General features: G+C 42.1%; 2 protein-coding genes across 2 annotated transcripts in view; one reads left to right on the top strand and one right to left on the bottom strand.

The window, feature by feature from the left end:
• Window positions 1–7955, top strand: part of lrrc17 (leucine rich repeat containing 17) — a 29937-nt gene extending 21982 nt beyond the window's left edge. Inside the window, exons 4-5 of the mRNA XM_030440692.1 lie at window positions 3744–3899; window positions 6959–7955. Of these exons, the coding sequence (XP_030296552.1) occupies window positions 3744–3899; window positions 6959–7404 (602 nt within the window). The 3' untranslated portion in view covers window positions 7405–7955. The remainder of the gene's footprint in view (window positions 1–3743; window positions 3900–6958) is intronic.
• A 598-nt stretch (window positions 7956–8553) lies between these two features.
• On the bottom strand, window positions 8554–16412 carry LOC115595863 (ras-related protein Rab-19). Its single transcript, XM_030440693.1, has 4 exons — window positions 15390–16412; window positions 12036–12219; window positions 11071–11174; window positions 8554–10989 (listed from the first exon to the last, which is right to left on the bottom strand). Exons 1-4 carry the CDS (start codon window positions 15582–15584, stop codon window positions 10801–10803), a joined length of 672 nt encoding a protein of 223 aa, XP_030296553.1. The 5' UTR covers window positions 15585–16412; the 3' UTR covers window positions 8554–10800.
• Window positions 16413–17313: the final 901 nt, after the last annotated feature.

The raw sequence follows: 17313 nt of genomic DNA, 5'->3' as shown, positions 1-17313 counted from the left end.
TTGTTTACTTTCAAAGGACGCAAAGTAGTCAAGAAAAGCAGTCCAATACAGGAACCTGCTACACTCTGTTGTGTTCTGTTGTTGGTGTGGAATAAAGCAGGCAATAAACATCTTTGAAAAATGTAGCATGATTTAAACCCCTCAAGACCATAATTTCAAGGGAGCATATGACTGCTAGCACTAATCTGGTCGTTGTAACAGTGACACCCTATAAACAGAATCTTCAGCGTGTTTAGGAAAGGCGTCACCTCTGCCTCTATATCTTCTGTCTAAATGATGACAGAGAGTACAGTCACAGCATAACGTAAAGCCAAGACATAAGCTGCATTGCAAAAATTCGGAGCCTAGCACCAGAGGCGGACATTGTAGAGGATGTCGACGCTGTGGCATCAGTCCAAACCACAAGAAATTCAATGCATTACGCACAGTTGACCCCGGAGTAATCATGTCAACACTGTTAAAGATTTACTGCTTCCCTTTCTTCTGTCCAAACAGAATGAAATGTTTTGCAGCACCCCGCTCAAAACAGAATCAGTGTGAGTGCGCGAATGAAATATATCCTGCAGATGTAGCCGTGTGTTTCACCTTTTGCAAAAATGAGGCCGCGTCAGACTGCAGATTTTTTTTTCCTGAACACGTGCACGTATAACTCATCAGCAGTGCTAACCAGCTCTCTCTGGAGTTGGACAGATAAATGTCCCACTTGTCTGCACTCCCACTAAATCGTGGTCATAGCTTCCCTCTCTCCATTCAAACTATGTCAATTCTGCCTTACATTTACTGCAATGGGCAATCCATGTGTTCTACAAATGCACGGCCTGCATGTGTTTAACTAATAATGGAACCTCCATAGGATGTTTTGGCAAATGACTGACTAGACTGCTGCAGAGAGTAATGCAAACCTGGCACTGTGACACAAAGCAGGTGTTAAACTTTAGACTCCTTAAAGCAGAGCTGTTATCAGAAGAAACGTTTCCAGAAAAGTTAAGAGTCTCTCAGGTAGAACCAAGGGGACAGATGTTCACATGTTTACCGACATAACGACTCTAGCAGATACGGCAAGAGAGCCGCTCCAAACCCAGTTATGAATGAACGACTTTCCTGACATGTTCTCCCTCCCGCTCTGTGTGCGCTCATTCAGCAGTCCGCTCTGAGGAGGCACAGATGTTAAAGTTGGAAAGGGGCCGAAACGCTTGATCTAAAAAGATTTGCTCCATTAAAAAAAAATCACGAGATAGCCCGAAGGCTCCTGATAAAGACGGCCCGACTTCCTGATATAGCTTCCACGAAACAATGCTGAAAGAGCGAGCGGTGAGCTATCAGAGCAAATTAAGTAATAAACAAGATTAAAGCTCTAATTCCATCTTTTGTTTGGCTTTCTTACTTGCCCTTCTACTGGGGCAGACCACGACCCAAGGTTCATTTATGCCCCAGATGTGTACAAAAAGATATGTCAGTCTCAAATGGTGTAACCTTAACTGCCCATATTCTCTTTATGCATCCGTTATGTTTGCAAAATGTCATAAATGGGTCTATCTACTCACCCCCATGCCTACAGACAGGCGTGTGAACGAAACATTTCTGGAACCAGAAAAACAGAGTTGCAGCATTCTCCGAAACATCTGAAGTAGATGGGGACTTGTTTTAAAAGGTACCCTTGTTCGGTGTAAACACAAGTCTCCAGCAGCACAGAGATTGCAGATTTGTTTTGAAATATGTTATTTACACCGTATTGAAGCCAATCTCTTCACCGTAGCTGCTGGGCTAAAAGTGTTAGCTTGATGTCTTTTCAAATCAATTTGCCACCCAGGGTATTGTATGAGTATGCCAGGCGAGCTGTATGGAGCCATTTTATGCTCATATGGTTATTTTTTGCTTACCTTTTACAACAAGTCCCCATGCACTTAAGTTGTTAAGGTTTAGGAGAATGCTGCACCTCTGTTTTGCTGTGATGCTCCAGAATTTCACATTTTGTTCATGAACTTATACTTTAAGCAGAACACTGACTTCAGGGCAGCTCAGTTGTCAAGAGCAGCTGACAACAGCAAAAGTGGAATTAATGTACCTAACCCTGACAACTGAGGACTAATGTTGTTTCCAGTACTTTGGATGTCCACCATTGCTCAGACTTCTTCGATGTGTCCCCCCCCCGTGATCTTCGGTGTAATCAGGCCGTTTCATTCACATCTGTAAACTCTCAGCCTACTGTCACTGCTGAATACACAGCAGGTTTATCCGTATTCACTGTGAAACACATAACACCACAGATGCATCATTCTTGGACGGCAAGTTTTTGGTTTTGGCACAAAATGTCTGATTTCTCACAAGTGAGCCTGGGAATTCAAGTCTGATGTGAGCGGGGGCCAGCGATTTTCCATCTTCTAAGCTGACAATCTGCTTGGACAACGCTGCAGACACATGTACACCTACAGGCAGGACGGGATTCCCTTTAGACGTCTTACCGTGGAGGACTGATGGCTTGTGGAACTTGAGAGTATCCAAAAGTCTGCATCTGCCTTTGTGAATGTCTCTGCCTGCTGCGCACTCAGCAGCCATCAGTGAACAATAATAATTACATTTCCCCGAGTGCGGCGTCTACATCTGTGCACATAATGTGTACGCCTGTCCGGCGTGTGTGTGTAATTATATTTTCTAAGAGTTTCTGGTGATTTACGGCGTCGTGCCTTCATGATAACATCTACAACATCTGTGGCAGTAAAATGCGCGCGTAAAGACGGCGACATCCGCACCGTGCAAGTGTCCAAAAGCACTCTTCTGTGCAAATCACACGAGCCCATGTAAATAAACGCTTGCAGGAAACTAAAGTCCACGCTCAGCCACACACATACACGCAATCTTTTTGTTTAAATCTAGAAAGTAACGCAGTCATTTCACGTCAAAATAAACACGGTTTGATTAGATCTCAGTCTGCGTTCAGCGCCCCAAACACACTTGTGCCTCCTCTCATCTGCAACCGTTCTGCTTTAAAAACAGTCAACCGTGCTCACGTTAATGATGCGGGCTGCAGGGGCCACCTGCGCGGCTTTAAACAGAGCTACGTGGCGATGGGCCCCGGCAGATGTTGTCATGACAGGTGAAACAAATCTGACACAAGAGTCTAAACAGGAATCCTGATTTATTATCTGTGGAAGAGATCGGTGCATCTAGATTCTTTGGGGTAAAATGTGTTGATGTGACGGTTAAAATAAAGATTCGTAACCAACATTGCACGAGTGATAAAACATTTTGCGCGGGGCTGTGACTTAAAACTTCACAGAGCATCTGTTATCGCGATGGGAATATGTGGGAATTCATGTTTCGTACATTAGAGTCGTCAGAGACACTTTTTACATGAGGGGAGATGTGTGTGTGTGTGTGTGTGTGTGTGTGTGTGCGTGAGTCTGGAAACACTGGAAGACAGTGAAAACACTCCCTGGCACAGGAGTGACATACTGTCATGCACGCTGTTACACTTCACTCCATCTTGAGAAGGTTAAAAGTTGCACACAGCCCACGCAACATCTTGAGAACGTATAAGGATGCAAATGGATTGGATTTCCAGCTCTCCCGGTGATTCTGAGGCCTTTTCACTTGGTGTGATGATCTCATTTGTTGTGCACATGTGGCTCAATCCTGTAAACGTACCCACAGAGATTCATATCTATTTGTTGTGTTTTGTGCATCATTCTCTAGGTAAAACTTTTGATTTACCTGACTTATGTTTGTTCGTCCTGTCCTTGCAGATTTGAATTACATCCCAACTGACCTGCCGTCTGACATCGTGAAGATGGATCTGTCGAGGAACAGCATCAAACATCTCAGGCCCAAACACTTCCTGCTGTCCAAAGACCTCAAGCTGCTCAACCTTAGCGGCAACGGCCTGCAACACATAGACAAAGGTGACGCAACAGCCCCACCCTCCCAAGCAGCAGAGATGCTTGTTTCTGATTGGCCGGGAGGTGTCCATTAAAATCATATCACAAGTGCACTCAAGCAAAGTTCCTGTTAAAAGTGAAACAATGCTTTTAAGGGTTTTGCTTTCGCTACATTACCACTTAAGTCTCACTGATGAAAAAGACTTATCCATGGGATAACCGTCACTTCTAGCCCGAAAAAGTGAAGATGTCGACAGCCGTGATGCCAAACTCAAGGCTTCAATACAGTCGTCCACAAACTAATAAGCAATACACCAACGATGGGTTTCCACTTGGGTTAAACTGATGTTGAAATCGACTTTAAAAAAATAGATTGTTTGTAGTATTGTTTCACAGATGAGGCATCATCCTGTGGTACAGTTAAATTGTGGCACATCTAACAACAGGAGTAACCACAGGCCCAGCTGTTAACAGTAAACAGAAATCAAGGAAATGTTAGGAAAATATTTGGTCTTTCATCAGGCAAACACAACATAATTTAGTATTCAAAAGACTAGAATATCTGTTCTGAATACTAATTTTGCCTCAGCATTGGAGGAGCACCATTAAAGAAGTGCAGACTCATTACCCTCTCCAGGCTAATGATGTCTGGGCTCAAGTCTTCTTGCCCAGGAGGGGAAATCCTTTAAAAACATAGAAGTTTTTCTTTATTACCCTGCAACACATGTAAACAATCTTTCTGTGTAGTCCAGCCCAGCGTGTCTAGAACTAAATGGAAACTAAAGACATTCAGAAAGCGACATATGTTCTTGATCAGGTTCACATCTGGAGTAAAATAAAAACTGTTTAGACGCATTTTTTAAAAGAAGTTGTTGAGTTACACTTTTTCATGTGGCGGGTGACCAGAGCGAGAAGGAAACATGAATGTCAAGGAAAAAGACTTTGGCATACTTGCGTTATTTGCAATCTTCTTACATTGTTGGTTTTGGACAATTTTCGCGCCAGATTGCTGCGGTTTTTGTTCGCAGTGCAAACCCAGAAAATAGGCAGAACAACAACTTAGACAGTGACAGGAAAGTCAAGTATATTTCTAGGTCAATTTGTGACTAACTTCCCATGACTGATAGCTTGGCGGATGACACTACCTATCTAAAATATTTCTTAATACTCTTAATAAAAGTCCCAGACGAGGGTCCCTGCTGCTTGCATCTACTTTGTGTTACTGTAAGTAGTAGTGAGGCAGCTGATGTAATAGTTGGAATTATGCAACGGTGATATCTGTAGTTATGGTGACTACAGTCTTTAAAATTGTGTTTATTTGTTATGGCGACTCGTTGCCAAGAACAGCACAGAGCGGGGCAAGCCTGGGGGTGGTTAAAACCCTAATTGTATCACCTCGGCTAAAATTGAAAAAAGGGTTCAGTTTGCTTGCCTTTCTGTCTGTTCCTTTGTGAGCTCAAAGAATGTTAATGCGTGTACATCAAAGCTGGAAAGAATGATGACAGGGTTTTTAAGCCTCAGTGAGTGTTGTGTTGTGTGGATCTGTGACCCAGGTTGGAGTGCTTATTAAAACACTTGAGGATCAGGGTCTAATGCGGAGCTCTTTTCTTGCATTTACTGTGTGACAAAAGATCGACTGCAGTCTCAGGGATGGTGAGATACGGATGCTTTGAAACGATGAACAGATGGAAGAGAGGAACTGACAAGTCAACAGGAAGTGTGGTCATTAAAAGTTTAGTTTGATGCTTTGCACTTGAGAGATTGATGGCACTCTCATGTCTGTATACGAAATATGAAGCCACAGCCAACAGCTGGTTAGCTTAGCCTAGCACAAAGACTGTAAAGAAGGGTAAACCGCAGCACCTCTAAAGCTCAGTGACTAACATGTTACATCTCATGCTCTCAGGGCTGTCCAGGAAGCCAGAATTTCAGGAAGTTTCTACCCAGAGCAAGAACTGGTTTAAGCACATTAACCTCTCATTAAACAGCAAACTGGCAGTTTTAAGCTTCCGTTTTGGTTGCGTACAGATTAAACAAACCAGATGCTATATGATAATCGGTGAGCTAGCTGAGCCAGATAGCTGTTTCCTCTTGTTTCAAGTCTTTGTGCTAAGCTAAGCCATCTGACAGCTCAATGTCGTTTTATATTTGATGGAGTCAATGACGTTTGTATACAGCTTTACTCACAAAGTGTCCACATTTTTACAATGCTGGCAGAAAGTCTCATGGCCGGTAGACTTTGACTAATACTGATGGTCATGGGTGTGTCACTAAACCACACTGGGCTTCCTGCGGTCATAGTGGATCAAACAAAGCAAATGAGCAGTAGTCCATTTGAGCCGGTCTCCTGAGTTCAGAGATAAGGCAGCAGAGGGGGATGTGGAACAGGGGTGTCCTTCCTCTCCTATTTCCCTCTATCTGTGTCACATTTAGGGTTGATTGATAAGATTGTAGTAACTGCCTCATCTGTTTCAGTTATTGAAAGCGGATTTCAAAGGGAATTTTAGTCCCCCGCGTCCATTTCATTGTCGAGTGATGTTTTTATTCTCACTATATTTAACTACCGCTCTATGCTCCACATAGTCTTTGCCTCCTGTTCTTCTTCCTACCCCTCCACTCATCTGCTCCGTCAAGATCAAAGCTTGGCCCGAGGCTAGTGGACAGCTAGGACACTGTCTCAACTGTCCCATTACGCAGACTGCTAACAATGTCTGGAACCTTTTAAGGACCAGGACATTTATAAGAGACAACAAGAAATAATTATCATTTTGTAGTATAAAAATGATGACAGTTAATGTCAATTGGTATTGGCTTCCGCTGTAAAAACTTGCTTGACATATTTACATTTTAAGTCTTCCTTTACTTACGTTTAAAGTCTCCCTCCATGGATTATGTGCTGTAGTTGCCCTGGTAAACACATTGACACTTTGGATTGGTATTTAGCCTAAAATCTTAACTTAAAGCATCAGTATTCCCATTAAACAACTGTTGGCTAACAAACAGGAAGTGTCCAGGGAGAACTTTTATTCAAACAGCAGTTTGAAATGCCAACTTATCTTGTTCTGCTCTTCTTCCCTTCCCAGCTTCATTTGCAGGCCTGCTGTACCTCCGTGAGCTTGACTTGTCCAACAACAGCCTCCATTACTTCCAGTACGGTGTACTGGAGGATCTGTACTTCCTACGGAAGCTCTCGCTGGACAACAACCCCTGGATCTGCGACTACAACATCCACTACCTGATCTACTGGCTCAAGCACCACCCCGGCGTCTTCCACACTGGCCTGATCTGCTCTGAGCCACAGGAGTTCAGGGGCTGGCGCGTCGAGGATTACGTCAAGACCTACAACGGGGAATGTCCCAAGGATAAGCAAAATGGAGTGAACGGAATGGATACTGGACAGGGAGGACAAGTGGGGTCAGACAATGATGCCCAGGATGTGACAGGGGAGACAGTTGAGGGGCAGGGTGAGAATCTGTCTCAGCCGCTGAAAAAGAAGCCCAACAAGTTTGAGATCATCAGGCTGAGCTAGAGTGGTCTGGACTGGTGTGGTTTTGGTATGGGGAGAGGATTGTTGGCAGTCTGTGGACAGACTGAAGAATGGATTAATACAGGTAGATTCAGTGATTTGATGTTTAAAGAAAATGTGACATGTGAAAGTACAATTTTGGGACAAAATCCATTATTTGCACTTGAGATGTCTTTTAGAAATCATCATTTTCCATGACAGTAAAAAAAAACCAACTCATTTTCGAACATCTAAATCTTCTTTAAAGATTAGTTGCTAACCTTTGTTTTTTTAGAAAATACCATTTGAGCTTTTGTTTATCTTTTATGCAGAGCAACCCCAATCCAGTCTGTATCAGATCTAATAACCCCAACAGAAACGTCTCTTTGGATTTCCCACACAAACAACTGCTGGTGCTCTCTTATTTCTGTTAGTTATTTTGGTACTGAGTTCAGGATATACTTTTTTCCTTCAAAAAAGTAGTTTTTGGTCTTTTTTTTGTTGTTGTATTAAATAATGTATGACACTGTCAACCTCTTTTCTGGAAATAAAGTTGGGTTTATTTTTTCTGAAAATGTGTTGTTCTAAGCGACCAAAGCTAAAATGTAGTCGGGCATACTTGAACTGTTAACTTACAGTTAGCTATCAGATATGATGCAAAACAGATGCATTGAGTCGTACAGTGAGTCAGTGTTTAAATGAGGTCACTTAAGTTCCCAGACACCTCACTGGGAATCTGCCAAGTGCATGATGACTGATAATTATCGGTTAATGTGCCAGATTATAAAAATGGCGTTGATATCAGACCTTGACAGTGACGATGATGGAAACTTTGAGTCCGTCACTGCCAGGGTAATCTTTTTGCATTTGGCATCAAAATCTAACCGTTTACTCTTAAAACTGCAGCAGGCTTAAGGTATCAGATTCACCCAAGAAACTGACTTCTGTAAATGATGTTTTATTTTTTCCTGGAAGCCAAAGGTGGGAAAAAAACAAAAAAACATCCCCGGTCTTCACTGATTGTCAGCTAGCGCCATCCAGTGTGCAGGAGACCAACACACAACAGCAGACTTCCTTTTTTAAAAAAAAAACTTATCAAGCAGACCCTCTTTCCTGGTTAAGACACATTTCTGTAATGTAAAACCCATGATAATGAAAGAAAGTGAAGTATAATGATTTTACATTCAGATTTATTGTCGGATGTAGCTGAATTTTCATTTTGTACAAAGGATAACCCTACATCTGCACCATTCCCCTCCTTATAACTAAACATGTAGGTAGATTAACCCTATCATGTAAGAAAATACCAATCAGTGCAAGTCCAGCTGCATGACTTCCAGGTTGGTGTTTAAATAACGCCTGCCAACTTGGCATTAGACACAAACAAAGATTATATCCTGGCTGGATATCAGCTCCATTACATCAGTTTGACTGGTGTTTTGGCAGGAATGGATCTTGGCAAAGTTCAGCCTAAAGGGTCATTTGACTTGTTTCCTGTTTACAGCGGTGCATGTAAACATCACTAATTGTCTCTTAATGCAGTCGCAGATGTTTTACATCCCCTCTGAGCAACCTGCCTGTCGTTACAGATCATGCATGATAGCACAGTGCCCTCTGGTGCTCACAATGAAGTGGTCCACTGAAGGCACAACACTTTTTGAAGTCACTTGATGGTGCTTTATCCCCTCAGTACATGACATCCTCTACAGAACCATTGGTAACACTTTACAATAACCATTATTAATTCATAGAAAAGTAATCCTTAATGAAACATTAGTTAATAGTTATTTCACTGTTAACAAACCGTCAAATGCTTTATAAGCAATTTATTACACAACTGTTTGTTGTAAAGTTGTTTATTATACTTTGTTATCGGTTAATAAATACTGTGTAGTTCATCTATGAACATTATTTGGATGGTCATTATAAAGGTGCTACTGATTCACAAGTAAATAAAGCATTCCTGCTTGGTTAACAGTGAAATAACTATTGATTATTGTCTAATTTAACTATATATTTACCATTTATTAATGACGATTGTTAGAAAGCGTTACCGAACCTTCGTTTCACGCAGAAAGTCAAACGTTGTCCTGCTTCATTGAGTCAGAAATCAAAAGTATCCATTGAGGACATTCAAAGCCAATTATAGACATTTATAACAATGTAGAACATCAGAATGTAGCCTCCACAACTGACAAGATAAGATAAATCAACGATGTATAATTCACAGTCTTCTTGCTTTGTAGCAGGTTCCCCCGAGTCATTTTCATCCAGAGCGCAGCAGAGGATCACAGCCCTTCATAGTGGCACGACAAGAGGTCACTTGGGTGAAATACTCAGAGTCTTATGCGCTACGATAGTCTTTACCAGCGTTTCGAAGGTTTCACCAGAGTGAAACATTAAGAAGAACATATGGATAATGTGGTCGAGGCCAGAAAGTGTTGAGAATGCTCAGAATGCTTACATTCTGGGGTAACCAAGTACCGTATTCATTCTTTAGTCTTAATTCAAACTTTGATCAACTTTGGTAGTGTAAACTAAAAGGATATGTGACAGTGCCAAAGAATTTTGTGCTGATAATTATTCAGATATATGAGGAGAAAAAAAACAGGAAGAGTTGGTTAAAGTCAGTGTAAGTTTGCCCAACACTGATCACAGTTGCCATCACCAAACATGCTTTGTTGTCTTTATCGTATTTGTTGTACCAGCTGAACCACTCTCTCAGGGAAAGCCGTGAGATGCCCATGGAGGTCATATTTATGTTGGTCCCAATATTAGCAATGATTAAAACAACAGCCATTCATTGTTTCTTCAGTAAAATCTTGCATTTCATGATAAAAAAAACCCTCCTCATGCACATTGTGTGAGCCTTTCCTTCTTTTGCATACATCAGATTGGCCACCCGACCTGAGGAATGTACTCATCTAAACAAACTCACAGCTAAAGTTGGTGAGAATTTCCTTCTATGCCAGCTCCTGCATGTATCTCATCAGAATAGAAAAGAGAGAGAAAAAAAAGAAGGTGTTCAGAGATTTTGATTGAAATAATCATGTCATGACCAACTTTTTTTTCAGACAGCTCACATTAGGAAGCTAACGTTACAAACTAAGAAGTAGGTAACATGGGTGAAGATGTCACTCGACCTTTTCATTGGACCGGCAGTATCTGTCAGCGGGGCCTGCTCTCAGGTCAGGTAAGTCACAAGAAAGTACATCGATCTGATTCCTAAATACTTTCCAGAAATGGCCCAGAACTTCCCAAGATTTATGGTCCCCACGGCCATTCCCACACCGGTGCACGTTTGAATCTTCTTCCTCTCCTCCAACATTCATTATGAGCAGTGTCCTCATCCACTGTCAACACTTAATATCCAACATCATCCAGTCTCCTTTCCCGCCCTCTGTCCAATCCACGTTTGTATCAGCAACATGTCTTCTTCTCCGGTGGAGCGTAGGCGCCTGCGATGCCATTGACCGGCCGAGAGTTGGCCCGCAGCAGAACCCGCGGTGTGCTGTTGCTCTCCGAGTCCCCCTGCTGGACACTGAGGCCGTTGCGCGCCATCAGCTCTCTGGCCATCATCATAAAGGCTTCTTCCACGTTCTGACTCTCCTAGATGAGAAGAAAAGGAAACTTTAGATAACAAAATGACCAAAATCAAAACTTCTTTTCATGTGTGACTTCACCCGTTACCTTTGCAGATGTTTCTAGAGCAGCTAGTATGCCTCTATCTTTCGATAGGTTGCAGGCCTCCTCAAACTGGACCTGACGTTCCTGCTCCAGGTCACTTTTGTTACCTAGATGGAGGCGGGCAGGGAGCAGAGAGTTGTAACGTAGGACTCTCACAGCAATCACAACAAAAGACGCAGTTTGATGTAACATCTATCTGACACAGGAGGAAATGTTCACGGATGAAGTAATGTATTCAAATTTTATTCATATTATGTTCGCTCACTTCCTTCCTCGCTCTCTGGCCTGATGCTTTTCGCAGAGGTTATAGCAGCACGCAAACAAATGTAACACGCTGTTACCTTCCATAAAATTACAGATTTCCGCGGGTTCATCGATTGTTGAAAACGTTTGTGATGATAAGTACACATCTCAAACAGGTGTGTAACCAACTCTTGTTTTTTTTGGCCTTGAATGCAGAAATGGTACATATTATATCTCTAAGAAAACAACTTTGATTTAATCTCCCTTTCACAGATTTTGTAGCTGATCCTCTTTCTTCCAACAGTAATTCAGAACAGACAAAACAAACACTGGCTCTAGGGTGGGCCTTTCACATTGTCCATGTTTTCAGTGGCCATAGCAGATTCTCCACCAGGCTTGGTGAGACGAGGCGTGTTCAGTTGGTTGCAGTCTGCAGCCTCACAACTAGACGCCAATAAATCCCACAGACTGGACCTTTAATAACCCTTGGAGAATTTACTGTGCCTTCGCGTTTAAACTATTCAACAGAAAAAAAATTGAATTCTAAGGAATTCTCACATCAGATCTCTCTGACACACTCCCTGCAGAGCTATTGTACTATAAATAACTTGTTCTGAAATATGTATGCTGTTTTGTCCACCTTCTAGCACTAATCCCAACACGTACACTTTAATCATGCACTCACATGCAATATTCATGTGACCAGTCACACCCTACAGACTCACCTATGAGAACCAGCACTACATTAGTCGCTCCGTAGAGCTCCACCTCCTTTATCCAGTGGGTCACCGAGTCAAAGGTGGAGCGCCTTGTGATGTCGTAGGCGATGATGGCGCCATGAGCGCTGCGGTAGTAGCTCTGGGTGATGGTGCGAAACCTTTCTTGACCTGCCGTGTCCCACACCTGCATCTGTCACACATGAACGACAACAAGGGATCAGCTTAAACAGCTATAAGGATAAAATATACATGGCTGAATGACGGATACATGACAATTCTCACACACACACACACACACACACACACACACACACACGCACACACACACACACACACACACACACACACACACACACACACACACACACACACTCGGGAAGTAGTGTGTTAGACTCCTTGGTCTCCCTCTATATACTCCCTGAGCATCTGACAGATGGTGTTAACGTGGTAACGGCTGTTATGGCAACCACTCCAGACTCACCAGCTCAACCTATTTGTTTGTGTCGATGGGTTGAACCATGTATGGTTAGGGTTGGAGTTTTGGGTATATAAGCTTATATCTTTACATTTCTGAACATAAAACTGTATATACATAATACATGGGCCTTATTGTATATAAAAGACTGATTCTGACAGTGCTTTTTATGTTAAATGACCCCTTATGTATTGTAAAAAAATGTATAAAACAATGAGTTAACTGGTTCAATTTGTCGAGAAAATATGTCCTTAAAGCTTTTTCCACCATGTCTGCTTTGCTAGCTCGGTTCATATGAAACATCTGTGATTTAACTTATCTACGAAAGCTGACACACCGATATTACAGGCTCAAGTATGTAACACATTTTAGCAGTGGCTCGCTAGTGGTTAATAAATACCAATTAAAAGCAGCTAAAGTGAAAAAGGAAATTAAAGGAATTAAAACAGGAAATTCATGCGTGGCTCAATTACACACAGCCTCAGGCCTGAACGGTTAGCTGAGGGTTGAGGTAAACACAGAAACAGGAGCTTATTCATTCGCAACTGTCAATTTAATGTGTTTGTCTGTTTACAAGCTTGTGGTAGCCATGTACAGTGATTTACTGATTCATAAAAAGAGATTGGGAAGATAAAATGCCTCAGGACTATCAAATGCTGGCATCGTGCCTGTAAACAGAGGGAGATACGTGTAAACCAGTCCCTTAAGATACTATAAAAACGTTATTAGCCCTTTAACATTTCACACATAAATTGAAAATGTTTACCTGAGATTGGCTATTGTCACATGTGAATTCAAATTTTAACACTAGACTGGAAAATAATGTCACATGTGAACTGAACATTTTCAGTCAGTTTATGCTGTTGGGAAATGTAAATTTGCACATGTGGATGAGAATTTCCACATGCGGAAAGTTTGGGTCTTTGACATCATACCTCTCTCTTCTACAGGTTTTTTTTCATTTTTTTTTTTTATCTCAGAATGAGGAAAAACAGTTTAGTTGATGACACGTGTTGTGAGATGCCATGAATTCTTATCCTCCAGTCATCTAACTGGCTTGTCCATGGAGCAAAACAATTGCTGTAGGTGTGTTAAATGTGTGTGTGTGTGTGTGTGTGTGTTAAGTAACAGAATGTACCTTTGCCCTGGCTGTGATCAATGTACAGACAGATATGAACAGACAACACTACAAAAATGGTAGTAAATGTGGGCGTCTCAGTGAAGAAAGTAACCTTATTTGACCATCCTGGGCTTCCATACCTGACAACAATATGAGTGGTAGTTATTGCAGCAACCATGTCTACCCATTGATTAATACAGATATCAGTTTGCACATAAATGATGAGTTCTTAAGTGATTATAAGTTATGTGAAAGCCACCAATTAACTGAGCAAACTGATTTTTTATATCCAAATCAGACGTGAAGTACTCAGGTAACATGCTGACTTTTGATGCATGCGGAACCAATCTCTGTCCTCCTAAATCATTAAGTTCCTTTTTCACGCTCAATGACGTTGCAGAGAAGTCACCCCGGGTTTATTTTTGTCTGCACAAAAGCTAAAGGAGAGTAGAGAAACCTGAAGGACAGGTCCTCCATGTGAGCAGCTGGTCTGACTTGTTTTCGTTTAACTGTCACTGTAACCCAAGGACTCTGTAGTGCCATTTACCCCCAAGCCAAGAAAATTCTACCACATCTCAGGGTCCATTCAGAGTTTTTACTTTCCAACCTGTGCCATAGCTTTTCATTAAATATTTGACCCAAAAAAAGCCTGTATTCTTGCTGTGCAGCCTCTAATTGTCAGAGCCAGATGACTCAACAACACCCATGATAAGGATCAGGGCATTGGCCGGAGCATAAGCAAGGTTTCTGCAGGGTCAGATTTAAGATCTTTTTATACCACACAAGATTGCAATTTAATAGCCAGGGCCAAAGTATGATTGAAAACCAAGAGGGACTGGTTGTTACTTTCACTTTACATTATTTTCAACCTTTCCCAGAGGTATACTTCTCATTAAAGCTCCACTCTGGTGTAAATAACTAAACTTTGTGCACAAAGTAGCTAAAGCTGCTAAAACTAGATGACGACATATGACTACAGAAAAATGAATGCCTACACTTTTTATTAAAGTTTTTGCTAAAAATCTAGAATTGTCCATTGACAGACAATTAGCTTGCTAATGTAGCAAAAGGAGCTAACAGTATTAGCCTAACAAGATAGGTGTAACGGGGCTGACTGAAGCTCACTTGAAACACTCACAAATAAGGATCAACCAGCCTTCTGTGTGCACAATTACATTTTACTCACATTAAACTTGTTCATTATCTCCTTTTAAAGATGCAACATGCAAGAATCTGTCACCTAAAGGCAAATAGAGGTTGCATATCACCAGAGTAACTGCTAACTGATTGCTAACTGTATTCTGTTTATACATCCTTGACTGTAGCTGTTGTTAGCTTGTCAGCTCAGTTAGCCATACAGCTAGCCAGACTACTGGGGGAGTGATGGTGTTTACACCACTAGCACAGGAGCTTTGGACTGCTGGGAGAATGGTTTTCAGGTCTCAGGCTAGCTGGTTAGCATGCTAACTTTAGCAGATATCGCTGCAATGCATAGCAGTGTGTGACATAACTTTAAAGCTGTTATTTCATCACATCCTATTGATCATTTGTTAATGTTTTGAACTGAAATTCTATTTCAATACATATTGCCCCTTTAATGTCAAACATTGACTTTAACTCAAAGTCACATGCTTGGTTGCATAAAAAGGTCTGTAGGTGGGGGGTGTGATGTTCTTTGAGAACATCTCATCACATGCGTGCCCTAAAAGACCCCACATGCTCCACTGCACACACACCTACACACCATACACAGTAGCCTACTAACCTTTACTTTCTTCCCCTCGATGTCCACGGTCCGCACGCTGAAGTCCACTCCGATGGTGTTCTGCTGCTTCTCTGAGAAAACCCCTGACTTGAAATTCTGAACCACGCAGGTTTTCCCCACGTTTGAGTCCCCGATCAGGATGATTTTGAACAAGAAGTCAAAAGAGTCGTCATGCTCGGGTCCCGGGGTCTGCATGGTGGAGGTAGAGGGCCCGGGAGAGTGTCTTTCCGTGGATGTGACTGGAGGAAAAGATCTCCTCCTTGTGCTGGAGATGACTTGGAATGCTTGGACGGTGTGGACAAGAGATGCTGGGTTATCTTTTATGGTTGAGTCAAGGTGGAGTCAAGGGGAAGGAAAATAGATCCCAAAATGCTGTTCTGTTGAGAACTCTCATAGAAAAACCATCACAAATATTATTCCACTGTTTCTCCTTCCAGCAGCAGGGAAGATTAACTGAAATTGGTCCACATGTAGCCTGTAAAACCAGTTTAGGGTGAGGTAGTTTGTTTGTCGAGATGTAAAATAGTGCTTGCTCAAAGATTGGATTGGATTCGAAGTGCCTGACAATCCGCTTTTTCAACAAAAGTCAAATGGCTGGAAATTGTAGTATAGTGTCAGTCACGCGAGCAGCAAACACCTGTGCCTGTTCCCCGTCGCTGAAACAGAAGGTTTTTGTGCCTCCAGCCGGTCTCTCCCCCTCTTGAGCTCTCTCAGTAGGACAAGCCTGTCTCAGTCTCTGCTGCTCCTTTCAGCTCCTTCTCAGGTGTTGACCCACTTCACGGCCCCCGCAGCAAAAGACATGAAAAGGCACGAACATCCTTTTTTTGTTTTTTTTTTTGTCCTCCAGCACAGGTCTTCTGTCAGAGCAAAGAGGAACTTCCTTTAAAAATCGTTACTTAAAAAGATGGTTGTCTTTTTCCTGTCCAATCCACCTGCTGTTCCTTCACACACGTGTCAGCATTTTTTCCCTCCACCACAGGCCCCTCTCACTCTCTTTATCTCTGTATCCTTCTGTCATCAGTTTTTCCGGTTCTTACAGACCAACAGCCTCCTCTCTCTCTCACACACTCCCCCTCTCTCTTCACAGCACCTGTGGAAACAATAGAAACCCGCCCTACCTGTTCCAGGATGGTAGCCCGGCCCCGCTGCTGCTAAGGGATCCTGGGAAATGCAGTCAATTGGCCTCTGTGGAGCACCCACAGACTCTCCTGCTGTAACTAACAGGACATTATTTCACTTCATGGTCATTGTCCAAACTTCAATTTGATGTTTCCCTGAGGATAAGAGTGGAAAACAAGCAGCGCTCAGCAGTGGTGGCATGCAATCACAAGTACTTATACAGCAGTGGTCTTCTTTTTCAGTTTTTGAGAACACAATTCAGTATTAAAGTACTCATTTCTTTCATGTACTGTTGTATAGGGAGCATTCTGCCATTTCATATAGTTAAAGCATGTACAAATGGGTTGTACACGATGATCAACATCACAACATCTTTGCTCTCAAGACAAAGAGCTCACAGACCAAAGATCAGGACATTCTGATGGCATGAAGACAACACTGTCTTGAGTTTAGGCATCAGGCCGAGGTCCATTCAATGTAAGGTTACACAGCACAGCTTTCAGAATTATAAAACATAAGGGAAATTGACATAATTACATGTGCACGATCGAACATAATTTCCCTCCATCCTTCTTTTACCTTAAAGCGAGGAAATACAGATGACCTCAGAATTACCAGGATAAATAGGCTATTACATTTAAGATTATTAGACGACTTTACCATGTATTCACTTTGAGGTCGAGTCAGCTCAGATCAGGGCTTTCTGGACCATGGACGCCAGCAATAGACGATAATCTTATTTTACTTTGAACCAAAATACTCAACTTGACGCCTAGTTGAAATCAACTATTTATTAGTGGTTGCT

The sequence above is a fragment of the Sparus aurata genome, chromosome 14, assembly GCF_900880675.1.
Source record: "Sparus aurata chromosome 14, fSpaAur1.1, whole genome shotgun sequence".
In the NCBI taxonomy this organism is placed as follows: Eukaryota; Metazoa; Chordata; class Actinopteri; order Spariformes; family Sparidae; genus Sparus; species Sparus aurata.
The sequence above is the reverse complement of the archived record's forward strand: the minus strand, read 5'-3'. Positions and strand labels throughout refer to the sequence as shown.